This window comes from Manis pentadactyla, chromosome 15, assembly GCF_030020395.1.
Source record: "Manis pentadactyla isolate mManPen7 chromosome 15, mManPen7.hap1, whole genome shotgun sequence".
Lineage (NCBI taxonomy): Eukaryota > Metazoa > Chordata > Mammalia > Pholidota > Manidae > Manis > Manis pentadactyla.
This window is the reverse complement of record NC_080033.1, coordinates 55,068,952-55,083,309: the sequence shown is the minus strand read 5'-3', so window position 1 is coordinate 55,083,309 and position 14,358 is coordinate 55,068,952. Positions and strand designations below refer to the sequence as shown.

The 14,358-nt window shown below is 35.1% G+C and overlaps 1 protein-coding gene across 5 annotated transcripts in view; it reads right to left on the bottom strand.

Moving 5' to 3' along the window:
* LRRC36 (leucine rich repeat containing 36) overlaps window positions 1-14,358 on the bottom strand; it is a 62,307-nt gene that overhangs the window by 41,771 nt on the left and 6,178 nt on the right. For 2 of the 5 annotated variants that reach the window (XM_057493510.1, XM_036897911.2), the window contains exons 2-3: window positions 1,898-2,025; window positions 18-114 (exon numbers count right to left, since the gene is read on the bottom strand). Coding sequence is in view for 3 of the 5 variants with exons in the window: in XM_036897910.2 (XP_036753805.2) it covers window positions 18-142 (125 nt within the window). In the remaining 2 variants the exon portion in view is untranslated. Of the gene's footprint in view, window positions 1-17; window positions 477-1,897; window positions 2,026-14,358 lie in introns of those variants that run through there. The other 3 variants (XM_036897909.2, XM_036897912.2, XM_036897910.2) reach the window with 2 other exon arrangements.

Below are 14,358 nucleotides of genomic sequence, written 5' to 3'. Positions count from 1 at the left end.
GTAAAGAATCATCTTACCTTTTTTCCACCTCTAAAAGAAAATTTTCACTGCTGCCCAGCTGACTAAAATGCAGTTTAGCAGCTTTTCTTTCACTTTCTCGTACAGCTCGGTCATCTGAAGGGAAAAACCGTGGTCTGAGCATGTTTCTTTTTTGGAGTAAACAACAGTGGGTCAGAAAACCGTATCACAGAGTAAAAACCATATCACAGAGTAAAAACTAAAGACCAGTCTCGTCTTTTGTTAGAGACAGGTCACAAAATAATGCTGTTATGTTGACACTGGAGCAAATAGTAACTCAGGGAGACTACAGGTATACCATAGCAACAACTCCCACATAGGTTTAAGTAACTATGCCAGCAGAGAGTAGAGCTTGGGCAGCAAACAATCCAAATGGCCCAAAGTTTCTGAAAGACTTTACTTAGTTTCCGTGCAGAAACTTTCCCAGGGCATGTGAAATCGAAGTGTGTATCAATAAGAAATGTATATTCAACAATAAATCTATAAATACAGACTACCTCAGTTGGAGGAATATTTACTGTTCTTTACCAGCTAAAACCCAAAGAATTGTATTAGTTTTCTTTTGCTAATACAGTTGCAAAGTTGGGGCACCTGGAAAAATAAATCTCAACCTGGAAACTTTTTGTTGGGAAGGAAGTAGTGGTGAAACCATCAGCTGAAGAAAACTAAAGCTGGAAGTAACTGATAAAATCATAGACTGTCATTCAATAAACAATAAAAGGACTCGTCATACATCCTGCCAACACAAAAGAGTTACATAAATATTGACTAATAAACAAATATTTCCTGCCAGTGCACACTCTAGGCCAACATCCAAAAAGTTAGGAGGCAGCTGGTTTAAAATAAGCTTCTGGGGCAAGGAACAGGGGAGGAGGGTCTCACCCAGTTTCTCCAGAGTTTGTAGCATGTACACAGCAAAGAGCCTATAATCTGTATCTTTCCTGACAACAGGATTGAGTCTCAAATCTAGTTCTTTGAGGAAGGGTAAAGGCTGTAGGCGGGACACCTCCACTAATGAAGGAATGTTGTTATAATATAAATTCAGATCTTGGAGTGAACATAAATACTGGATACCCTGCAAGGAAAAGACCACATTATGAAACTGTACATTAGTAAGGACTAGGAATCTCACAGATAAAGGTGGAAATATATCTATTACTTTCTATCCTTAAACATGAGAAAGAAAGAATTGAAATTCCCATTTAGTTGCCTAAGAGTGAGAACACTTCAACCCATGGGCACTGGATGTTCTAGACATTAAATATTTCACAGACAACAATAATTGCCATCTCCGTGTGTATGTGCATACATCCATAGAGCTCTTCATGTGTTTGCTGCCTCACTCTGCTCATCTTTCCTGCACTGTCCTCTGCTCCCCTATACCATGACCTGGAAATTTTTCTTTTTGTCTTCAAGACTACCATTTCCTCCTCCTCCTTGAAAAAGCCCACAGTAACAACCTACACCAGTGTTTCTCCATGTGAGTTCCATGTACCAACACCATCAGAATCCCTTGAGTCTGTCCTGAGCCCACCCCAGGTAAACTAACTCAGAATCTCTATCAGTCTAAGCAGAGACTAAGAATCTGTACTTTTACAAGTGCTCCTCATATTTGTTTAGACACATTAAAATTTGTACTATTTTCCAAGGCTGTGACAGTTTAATATAATTTTCCCTGAGTACAAAAGGATTTTTTCCCAATATTTTATAAGAAAAACTTTCAGACATAGAGCAAAGTTGAAAGAATTTTACAACAAATAAAAATTTAGTTTGGAAACATTTAAAAGGAAGATCCTGTATTTCCATTATCTATCTCTTATTTCTTCCCATAAAAAATATAAACTGGCTGATGTGGCTGGTCACAGAATATACAACTTACCTTCAGGCTAGTGATCAAATTTCTTGATAAATCTAAGGATCTGAGGTTTTTAAAATTTCTGAAGGCATCACCAATGGAATGGATTTTTACAGCATAAGATCCCTGCAATGAAAGAGACTCCACCAGTTCTGAAAAGAGATCATCAGTAGATACATTATGAACTAGCAGAGTCAGTGAAAATAGGCCTTCATTCTTCCCATATCCCATTTGTGAAAGGCCCCATATCCTAGAAGGGATAAGGGGCCCTCCATAAGAAGATCTGATCTTCCTTTTAAAGGCAGCAATATCATCTAATTCAGTGATACCAAACCTTGGATTTAGCCCTACAGATAATATTCACAAAATTTTGTCAGGATATATAATATATACCACAAAGATGTCAACTGCAGTAAGGTTTTAGGATAGTTTTTATGAAAGAGAAAGAAAAGTAAGAGAAAAACTGTCAAAAGGTCCGTCAGTAGAAGAGTAAACTAAATGTTATTTAGTAGGACAAAATAACAGTACATTGATACAACAGACAAAGTACTAGATCTGTGAGCTTGTACAAGTCAACTTTAACTCTCTGTGCATCAGTTTCCTTATCTGTAAAATGGAGATAATAACAAAACACATTAGGTGCAGTAAGGGTTAAATGAATATATATATATATATATATATATATATATATATATACACAAAACTTAGAACAATACCTGATACATAGTGACTACTATATATGTATTAACTGTCATGCAGTTAATAAAAAGAATGAGGTAGATTTGTAGATGCTCATATGAAAAGATCTCCAAGACATTAAGTGAGGGAAAGTCTATGTGTGTTTTAAAGAATATGTGTGTGTGTGTGTGTGTGTGTAATAGTGAACTAGACTTTTAACAGCACTTAGGAGAGGAAAATCTCAACTTGCCAAAAAGAACTTACTGGCCAAGTGTGGTAGGCCAAACTGAGAAGAGCAATCAAAACTGGAAGGAAGTTCTGCAGGATCCAATTTGCAGGTGAGTGCCAGGGGACTAAAATGAAATAAAATCTTAAGGTGCTAGAGCACTCTAAGTAACTTTTTAGTAAACTCTAAAAAGTAATAAACTGAAGATCCCTTTCAAGACAAGACCCACACCAGGGACTTAAATTAGTGGAAATAAGATATACACTAAGTGGGACAGAGACAGTGGATTCAAAGGAAAGAGGTCCAAAGACAAGTGGGGGAGAGAAGCAAAGATGGCAGATTTTAGCAAACATAAAGCCCTATTTTTAGTGCTTTGTGAACACAACAGGAGAGAGAGTTCCAAAATCTTGAAACTGGAAAAGCTATTCTGGTCCACCCTTCCTATTTAAAGTAAAGGAAAACTTACTGCACTTAAATAAAGAACCACTGAAAAGAGCAAAACAGCATCCCTAAAGAATGAAATAACTTCAGAAAAATACATCCGCAAAACAAATGAAAATTGTAACTTAATATTTCAAAACAAGCTAAAAGATATCATAACAAAAGGTAGTAGTTCTCAAGGTGTGGTCCGTTAGAATGCTGGAGGTCCCTGAGACATGTACAGGAGTCCACAAAATCAAAATTTTAAAAAACTATTTTCATAGTAATATTAAAATATTGATTCGCTTTTCCACTGTTTTGACATTTTCACTTATGGCGCAAAAGCAAAAACTACAGGAGCCTTAGCATGAATCAAGGCAATGACATCAACTTCATTCTTAGTCATTGTATTATTCACCATTTATGCTTGCCAGTTTTTTTAAAAAGCCAGTTTCACTTAAGAATGCCCTTGAAAAAGCAGTAAAAATGGTTAACTTTATTAAATCTCGACTCTTGAGTACACGTCTTTTTTATATTGTGTGAATGCATTAAATACTTCTGCTACATACTGAAGTATGGCAGATGCCTTGAGGGAAAACACTTGTGTGATTTTTGAGTCGCCGCAGGCTTACCTAGCCACTTTATTATGGAACATAATTTTTACTTGAAAAAAACCTCTCATACTATAGTTATTCATACTTAATATTTGGCAGACATTCTCTTGAAAAGGAACAAAGTGAGTCTGTCACTTCAGGAAAATAAATGATAGTAATTGTTGTCAATTATAACAGTTGAGATTTCAAGCAGAAATTGGAATTTTGGTAAACTTGTATCTGCTACCATGAACTTGACAGTTTCTCAACACTTGAAGATCTTTTCTAATGATATTGGTAGTATTATTAACAAATAGGATTTTTTAATGTTATATAGTGAAATTTGTCAATACTTGGAAGATCTACATAACTCGGTGAGTTAATATTTTTCATATGACAAATGCTAGATGTTACACAATCATGGATGGGTAAAAAAAGCCCATTGAAATGCAAATTGTGCAGTGGATTTTAATATAGTACAAAAAGTTCACCCATATGGTTCGGATTCCAAATACAACTGAACTTTAAGATCCCACTTGCCCAATTTTCACATCAAAGAAGAATATCCACAATTCTCTTAAAAGACTATGAAAATACTCCTCACTTTTTCCAACTACATATCTGTATGAAGCATGATTTGTTAAATATATGTATTTCAACCAAAACAACATATCATAACAGACTTAATCCAGAAGCAGAGATGAGAATCTAAATATCTTCAATTAAGATATAGAAGAGATTTGTAAATATATAAAACAATGCCTCTCCCCTCACCATTTTTTTATTTTGGAAAATACAGTTTTTTTCCCCAAAATACTACTTATGTTAACATGTAATGGGTATGTTATAGTTATCTTTTAATGAATTAATAAATAAACATTTTTAACTTTTCTCAGTTTAAATTTCAAATATGGTAAATATAAGTAGATAGAGTCCACATTAACAAAAGTTCTTTGAAGTCCTCAATAAGATTTATGACTGTAAAGGAATCCTGAGTTTGAGAATTGCTGAAAAATGCAAATTAGAATTAGAAAAATTCAGAAAGATTACTGAAAAGAAAGAAGGCAGAAAGATTACTGAAAATAGAGAAGGCAGAACTCATGAAATAATAAAAATAAAAGATCATTTCAGAAATGAAGATTAGAGCAAAATAAACAATAGAACAATTCCACTTTTGGGTATACATACAGAAGAATTGAAAGCAAGGACTCTAAAAGATATATGTACACCCATGTTCATAGCAGCTTTATTCATAATAGCTGCAAAGTGGAAACAACCCAAATGTCCATCAATGGATAAATGGATAAACAAAATGTGACATATATTCTAGTGTATGCAATGGAATATCACTCAGCCTTAAAAAGGAATGATGTTCCAGGAAGTTATTTTGTAGATACCACCAAACTGATTTTTAAATTTATATGGAAAGCAAAAGACCTAGGATAGCCAACACAATATTGATACTACCTGACTATAGAGCTAAAATAATCAGCTTGTCGGAAGAGAAATAAAAGACAAATGACTAATGAGTAAAATAGAGAGCCCAGAAATGAACTTACGCCAAACACAATAAACTGATCTTTGACAAAAGAGCAAAGCCAATGTTGTAGAAAAAAAAATTCAACAAATGGTGCTAAAACTGGACATCCACATGTGAAAAAAAAAATCTAGATACGTACCTTACAACTTTCACAAAAATTAACTCAAATGGATCTAAATGTAAGGCGTAAGTATAAAGCTCCTGAGGTAACACAAGAGAAAATCTAGGTAAACTTGGGTTTGGCAATAAGTTTTTAATATGGGTTTGGCACTAAGTTTTAAATACATTAAAAGCATGATCCATGGAAAAAAATGAGAAGTTTTAAAATTTAAAACTTCTTCTCTGCAAAAGACACTGAGACACATTTGTGGAGTATAACGATGAAGCAAAACTGAAGGAATAAAACAGCAGCAGACTCACAAACTCCAAGAAGGGACTAGTGGTTACTAAAGGGGATGGTGGGAGAGGGTAAATGGGGAGGGAGAGAGAAGGGGATTGAGGGGTATTATGATTAGTACACATGGTGTGGTGGGGATCATGGGGAAGAAGACAAGTAGTGACTCTATGGTATCTTACTGCACTAATAGACAGTGACTGTAATGGGGTATGGGAGGTGACTCGATAATATGGATGATTGTAGTAACCACATTGCTTTTCATGTGAAACCTTCATAAGAGTGTATATCAATCATAACTCAATGAAAAAAAAAGACACCGAGCCACTGTTAAGAGAATAAAAAGACAACACAGAGAATGGGAGAAAATATATGCAAAACATATTTCTGAAAAAGGACTAGTATCCATAATATACAAAGAACTATTAAAATTCAACAATAAGAAAACAAAATAACCCAATTAAAAAACAGGAAAACTACTTGAACAGATACCTCACCAAAGAAGATATGCAGATCACAAACAAACATATGAAAAGATGCTCAATATCATAAGTTATTAGGAAACTGCAAACTAAAACAGTGAGATACCACTACACATTAGAATGGCCAAAATTTTTTGACACTGCAAATGTGGATAATGTCAGGTGTCTTTGTTTGGGCTGCTGTAACAAAATACCACAAACTGGGTAGCTTACAAAAAACATTTATTTCTCATAGTTCTGGAGACAAGATGTCCAAGATCAGGGTGCCAGCATGGCTGAGTTCTGGTGAAAGACTGCCTACTTTTCACAGTATCCTTACATGGTGGAAGGGGGCAAACAAGATTTTCCCCTGGCCTCTTTTGTAAAGTCATTAATCTCTTTTATGAGAGCTCTGCCTCATGTCCTAATCATCCCCCAAAGGCCCCACCTCTCAATACCACCACATTAGGTTTTAGAATTTCAACATATGAGTTTGCAGGGAGACACAAATATTCAGACCATAGAATGGAGCAACAGGAACTCTCATTCATTGCTGGCTACTGCAAATGTATAGAGCCACTTTGTAAGATAGATTGGCAGTGTCTTATAAAGTTAAACACAGCTTACTATATGATCATGCAATCATGAACCTTGATATTTACTCAGGTGAGTTAAAAAAATATGTCCACACAGAAACCTGTATATTTATAGCACCTATACCTGTACATACAGGTGTATACATATAAATAGAATATTTATAGCAGCTTTATTCATAATAGCTAAAATTCAGAAGTAACTGAAATATCCTTCAATAAATAAATAGATAAACAAACCATGGTACACCCACACGGTGGACTATTAATCAGAAATAAGAAAAAAATGGAAAGACATGGAGGATTAAGACAAGGAAAGACAGAGGAATTTTAAATCCATATTGCTAAGCAAAAGTAGTCAGTCTGAAAAGTTACACTGTATGATTCCAGCTATAGGAAATTTTGAAAAAGGCAATGGTAAAATGATCATGATGTACAGCATGGTGATTAGTTAATAACACTGTATTGCATATTTCAAACTTGTGAAGAAAATAGAACTTAAAAGTTCTCATCATAAGAAAAACAATTTTTTTAACTATGTAAGGTAACAGACGTTAACCAGACTTACTGTGGTGACCATTTTGTAATGTATACAAATAGCCAATCATTATGTTATATACCTGAAACTAATCTGTCAATTATACCTCAATTGAAAGATAAAAAATATAATAAAAAAGATCATTATGGACACCACAGAAATACAAAGAATTATTATGAAATACTATGAAAAATTATATGCTAACAAATTGGATAACTACAAGAAATGGACAACTTTCTAGAAAAACACAACCTTCCAAGATTAACCCAGGAAGAAACAGAAAATCTGAACAGCCCAATTACCAGCAATGAAACTGAACTGGTAAAAAAAAAAAAAAACTACATAAGCACAAAATCCCTGAACCAGATGACTTCACTGCTGAATTTTATCAAACATTCAGTGAAGACCTAATGCACATCCTCCTTAAAGTTTCCCAAAAAGTAGAAGAGGAGGGAATACTTGTAAACTCATTCTATGAGACCAGCATCACTCTACTACCAAAACCAGACAAAGACACCACAAAAAAAGAAAATTACAGACCAATATCCTTGATGAACATAGATGCAAAAATACTCAACAAAATATTAGCAAACTGAATTTAAAAAATACATCAAAAAGATCATCCACCATGATCAAGTAGGATTTATTCCAGGGATACAAGGATGGTACAATATTTGAAAATCCATCAGCATCATCCACCACATCAACAAAAAGGACAGGAACCATATGATCATCTCCATAGATGCTGAAAAAGCATTCAATAAAATTCAACATCCATTCATGATAAAAACTCTCAACAAAATGGGTATAGAAGGCAAGTATCTCCACGTAATAAAGGCCATATATGACAAACCCACAGCCAATATCATACTTAACAGTGAGAAGCTGAAAGCTTTTCATTTAAAACTGGGAACAAGACAAGGATGCCCACTTTCCCCACTTTTATTCAACATAATAGTGGAGGTCCTAGCCACAGCAATCAGACAACACAAAGAAATAAAAGTCATTCAGATTGGTAAGAAAGAAGTTCAACTGTCATTGTTTGCAGATGACATTATATTGTACATAAAAAACCCTAAAGAATCCACCAAAAACTACTAGAATAACTGAATTCAGCAAAGTTGCAGGATACAAAATTAATACACAGAAATCTGTTGCATTTCTTTACACTAATGATGAACTAGCAGGAAAAGAAATCAGGAAAACAATTCCATTCACAACTGCATCAAAAATAATAAAAACCTAGGAATAAACCTAAGGAAGGAGGTGAAAGACCTATACCCTGAAAACTACAAGACACTTACGAGAGATATTAAAGAAGACACCAATAAATGGGAATATATCCCATGCTCATGGTTAGGAAGAATTAATATTGTCAAAATGGCCATCCTGCCTAAAGCAATCTACAGATTCAATGTAATCCCTATCAAAATACCAACAGCATTCTTCAATTAACTAGAGCAAATAGTCCTAAAATTCATATGGAACCACAAAAGACACTGAATAGCCAAAGCAATCATGAGAAGGGAGAATAAAGCTGGAGGAATTACACTCCCCAACTTCAAGCTCTACCACAAAGCCACAGTAATCAAGACAATTTGGTACTGGCCTAGGAACAGACCCATAGACCAATGGAACAGACTAGACAGCCCAGATATAAACCCACACATATACGGTCAATTAATATATGATAAAGAAGCTATGCACATACAATGGGGAAATGACAGCCTCTTCCAAACAACTGGGGTTGGCAAAACTAGACAGCTATGTAAGAGAATGAAACTGGATTATTGTCTAACTGCATACACAAAAGTAAACTCAAAATGGATCAAAGACCTGAATGTAAGTCATGAAACCATAAAACTTTTGGAAGAAAACACAGGCAAAAAATCTCTTGAATATAAACATGAGCAACTTTTTCTTGAACACATCTTCCCGGGCAAGAGAAACAAAAGCAAAAATTAATGAATGGGACTACATCAAACTAAAAAGCAAAGGACACCATCAGTAGAACAAAAAGGCATCTTACAGTATGGGAGAATATGTTTGTAAACAACATATTCGACAAGGGGTTAACATCCAAAATAAATAAAGAACTCACATGCCTCAACACCCAAAAAGCAAATAACCTGATCAAAAAATGGGCAGAGGATATGAACAGACACTTCTCCAAAGAAGAAATCAGATGGCCAACAGGCACATGAAAAGGTGCTCCATATCACTAATTATTAGGGAAATGAAAATTAAAACCACAATGAGGGATTACCTCACACCAGTTAGGATGGCCAACATAGAAAAGACAAAGAACAACAAATGCTGGCCAGGATGCGCAGAAAGGGGAACCCTCTTACACTGCTGGTGGGAATGTAAACTAGTTCAATCATTGTGGAAAGCAATATGGAGGTTCCTCAAAAAACTAAAAATAGAAATACCATTTGACCCAGGAATTCGACTCTAGGAATTTACCCAAAGAAAGCAAGATCTCAGATTCAAAAAGACATATGCACCCCTATGTTTATCGCAGCACTATTTACAATAGCCAAGATATGGAAGCAACCTAAGTGTCCATCAGTAGATGAACGGGTAAAGAAGGTGTGGTACATATACACAAAGGAATATTATTCAGCCATAAGAAGAAAACAAATCCTACCATTTGCAACAACATGGATGGAGCTAGAGGGTATTATGCTCAGTGAAATAAGTTAGGCAGAGAAAGACAAGTACCAAATGATTTCCCTCATTTGTGGAGTATAACAATGAAGCAAAACTAAAGGAACAAAACAGCAGCAGACTCATAGACTTAAAGAAGGGACTAGCAGTTACCAAAGAAGAGGAATTGGGGAGGGTGGGTGGGCAGGAGGTAGAAGGGGATTGAGGGGTATTATGATTGGTACACATGGTGTTGGGGGGGTCATGGGGAAGACAGTGTAGCACAGAGAAGACAAGAAGTGACTCTGTGGCATCTTACTATGCTGACGGACAGTGACTTCAATGGAGTATGGGGGGGACTTGATAATATGGGTGAATGTAGTATCCACAGTGTTTTGCATGTGAAACCTTCATAATAGTGTATACAGTGATACCTTAATAATAAAAAAAAAGATCAGTGGTTGCCAGGGATTATATACTGTATAATTACAACTATATGACATTCTGAAAAGGCAACAGTAAAAACATCTTCCAGGGAGAGGTTCTGTGGGGAGGATGAATAGGTGGAGCACAGAGTTTTAGGACAGTGAACCTATTCTATTTGATACTGTAATGGTGGACAAGTAACACTATATATTTGTCAAAACCCACAGAACTGCACACCACAGAGACTAAACCCTAATGTAAACTATAGACTTTAGTTAATAATAATGTATTAATATTGATGCAGCAATCATAACAGATGTACCACATGGAAGCAAGATATTACTAATAGGGGAAACTGTGGAGGGGTGAGGGGAAGGGGTGAGGGAAAGAGTATATGGAAACCCTCTATAATTTCTGCTCAATTTTTCTGTAAACCTAACACTGTCTTAAAAAATAAAGTCGATTAATTTAAAGAAGGAATGAAGTATCCATACATGCTAAAATAAGGATGAACCTTAAAAATATCATGCTAAGTGAAAGAAGCCAGACACAAAAGGCTACATATTACATAATTACATTTACATGAACTATCTAGACAGGCAAATCCACAGAGACAGAGAGCAAATTAGTGGTTGCCAAGAGGTGGGAGAAGCTGGAAATGAGGAGTGACTGTCTAATGGGTATGATGTCTTGATGAAAATGTTCTGGAACTAGATAGTAGTGATGAATGCATAAAGCACTATGTGACACTGAATTGCAACTTCAAGTTTTATAGTATATGAATTATATCTTAAATAAAAGCAAAAATTGTTTCCCAACTTTGAGGACAGCATATTGGTTTTATAGTATGCAATGCAATATAGTTTTATAGTATGCAATTATCTGATGCCCTGAGAGTCTATTACCATGAGACAAAAGCTAAGGTCAATTAAGATTTCCATCAGTGCCCAGCAGCATTTCTATTGCTTTTCACAGCTGTCTATTTTGAAGAGCAGACATTTTAACATTTTTAAAGGGAACCAGAATTATCATTTAAATGATAAACTGCCACAGGGACAGACACTCTTTTATGATTCATATGAAGTGCCAAGTTATTCAGTTTCATTGTTTATAAACAGAGTGAAGGCAAACAGATCAGAAAACAAATCAAACATTGCTCACAACAGATGACAAGAACAGAATAATCTTCTAATTTTAATATATGTGCTACATAGCCCAAGGGGCAAGAACATGTCTTATTCATGAAAACAACAAATCAAGTAATCTCTCTATAGAAAACCAGTTATAGGTCACTTGGTCGTTGAATTCATAATCTTTAATAAAGCTTGTTTACAATGATGATGGAAGTTTCAAATAAATAAGACAAATAAAAGTCCCAGGAGTCAACCTGAAAGATTAGCCAAAGTTGGGATAAGTTTAGCATCACCTACGGTAATAATTGTAATGGATAGGAACATACCAAAGACTTTTAAATCCATGAGTTTATAATGATTATTAAGAAAATAAAACAACTTTCATTGGTTACCTTCAGAAAATGCTGAAGAAAGCAATTCATTTTCCTGAAAACTCACAAATAAGGTGAAAAAATGTGAAGGATTTATCCTGTCTTTCCTATACAAACTGTACCTGATATCCTCATATTAAATAGTTGATATGAGGAAATATCTTTTAATAGAAGTGCTACAACTAATAAAAGTGAAGGATTTAGAAAATTACCATTTTGCAATACTTAATGAACTCACGGGTACCAGACAATCATATTCAATGGCTGATAGTATCACAAAACAAACACCAGATATTATATACTTCCTAATAGTATACATCATGACCTACGAAGTAGTCTCGCAAAAAAAAAAAATCAAACCTAATTCTAATCAAGCTTCATCTAACTACCAATTTGTAGGAAATAAAAGGAACACGGCAAAATGTTAAACATCTTAAGAATATAATAAGCAAAATCTAGGACAACAAACTATTCAGGATAAATGACCCAGTTTCTTCAACAATAGAAAATGCAAGGCAAAAAGAAGGGGAACCTATAGACTAAATAATATTTAAGATAAACATCAACCAATTGCAATAGACCTTATATACATCCTGGTTCCCATAAGAAGAAAAAATTTTATAGGACAGTTGGGAAAAATGAGAACACTGGTTGGATATTTGATAACATTAAGAAATTACTGTTAAATATTTTTAGGTTTTATATGTGATTACTTTTTAAAAGAGTTCTTATCCTTTAAAGTTACATATTAAAATATATATGTGTTAAATCATATACCTGGAATTTGCTTCAAAATAAATACTGCAGGGTTTGGGGGATGGGAAGAGGATAGTGAGGTATAGACAAAAGAAGACTGGCCATGAATTGAGAACTGTTGAGGTAGGGTGGTGGAAATTCATTATTTTGTTGTCTCAACTCTTGTATATATTTGTGAATTGCTATAATAAAAACCTATAAAATAGCTGATACATGCTTATGTACATAGAGAATATTTCTGAAAAGCTATCCAAGATATTGGTAACAGTGATTGCCTTTAGGAAGGAGAACTGGGCCAAGTCCATGGTGGGAGGAGCTATCAAGACTTACTTTTCAAAGTACAATTATATTACTCATATAATAAATTGTTTTTAAAAGCAAAATAATATATATAATTACATATTTTCCCACTCTACCAAATAATTATCATCAAGTTACAAATATGGTCTAGTATATCATGTCTTTAAAAAACTTACTCTGGATCCTACATCATATCCTCCAGCTAATATTTCACTACTATATTCTTTTTTTTTTGTATCATTAATATAAAATCACATGAGCAACACTGCGGTTTCTAGATTCCCCCCATTATCAAGTCCCCACCACATATACCCCATTACAGTCACTGTCCATCAGTGTAGTAACATGCTATAGAGTCACTACCTGTCTTCTCTGTGCTATACGGCCTTCCCTGTGGCCCCCCCCCCACATTACATGGGCTAATTGTAATGCCCCTTATTCCCCTTACCCCTCCCTTCCCACCCACCCACCCCAGTCCCTTTCCCTTTGGTAACTTAGTCCATTCTTGGATTCTATGAGTCTGCTGCTGTTTCGTTCCTTCAGTTTCTGCTTTGTTCTTACACTCCACAGATGAGTGAAATCATTTGATACTTGTCTTTCTCCGCCTGGCTTATTTCACTGAGCATAATACCCTCTAGCTCCATCCATGTTGTTGCAAATGGTAGGATTTGTTTTCTTCTTATGACTGAATAATATTCCCTTGTGTATATGTACCACACCTTCTTTATCCATTCATCGACTGATGGACAGTTGGGTTGCTTCCATATCTTGGCTATTGTAAATAGTGCTGCGATAAACATAGGGGTGCATATGTCTTTTTGAAACTGGGATCCTGCATTCTTAGGGTAAATACCTAGGAGTGGAATTCCTGGGTCAAATGGTATTTCTATTTTTAGTTTTTTGAGGAACCTCCATACAGCTTTCCACAATGATTGAACTAGTTTACATTCCCACCAGCAGTGTAGGAGGGTCCCCCTTTCTCTGCATCCTGCCAGCATTTGTTGTTTCTAGTCTTTTCTATGTTCACCATCCTAACTGGTGTGAGGTGATACCTCATGGTGGTTTTAATTTGCATTTCCCTGATAATTATGATGTGGAGCATATTTTCATGTGCCCATTGGCCATCTGAATTTCTTCTTTGGAGAAGTGTCTGTTCATATTTAATAGGGTTATTTGCTTTTTGAGTGTTGAGGCATGTGAGTTCTTTATATATTTTGGATGTTTACCCCTTGTGGGATATGTCATTTACAAATATATTCTCCCATACTGTAGGATGCCTTTTTGTTCTGCTGATGGTGTCCTTTGCTGTACAGAAGCTTTTTAGCATGATACAGTCCCATTTGTTCATTTTTTATTTTATTTCCCTTGCCCAAGGAGATGCATTCAGGAAAAAGTTGCTCATGTTTA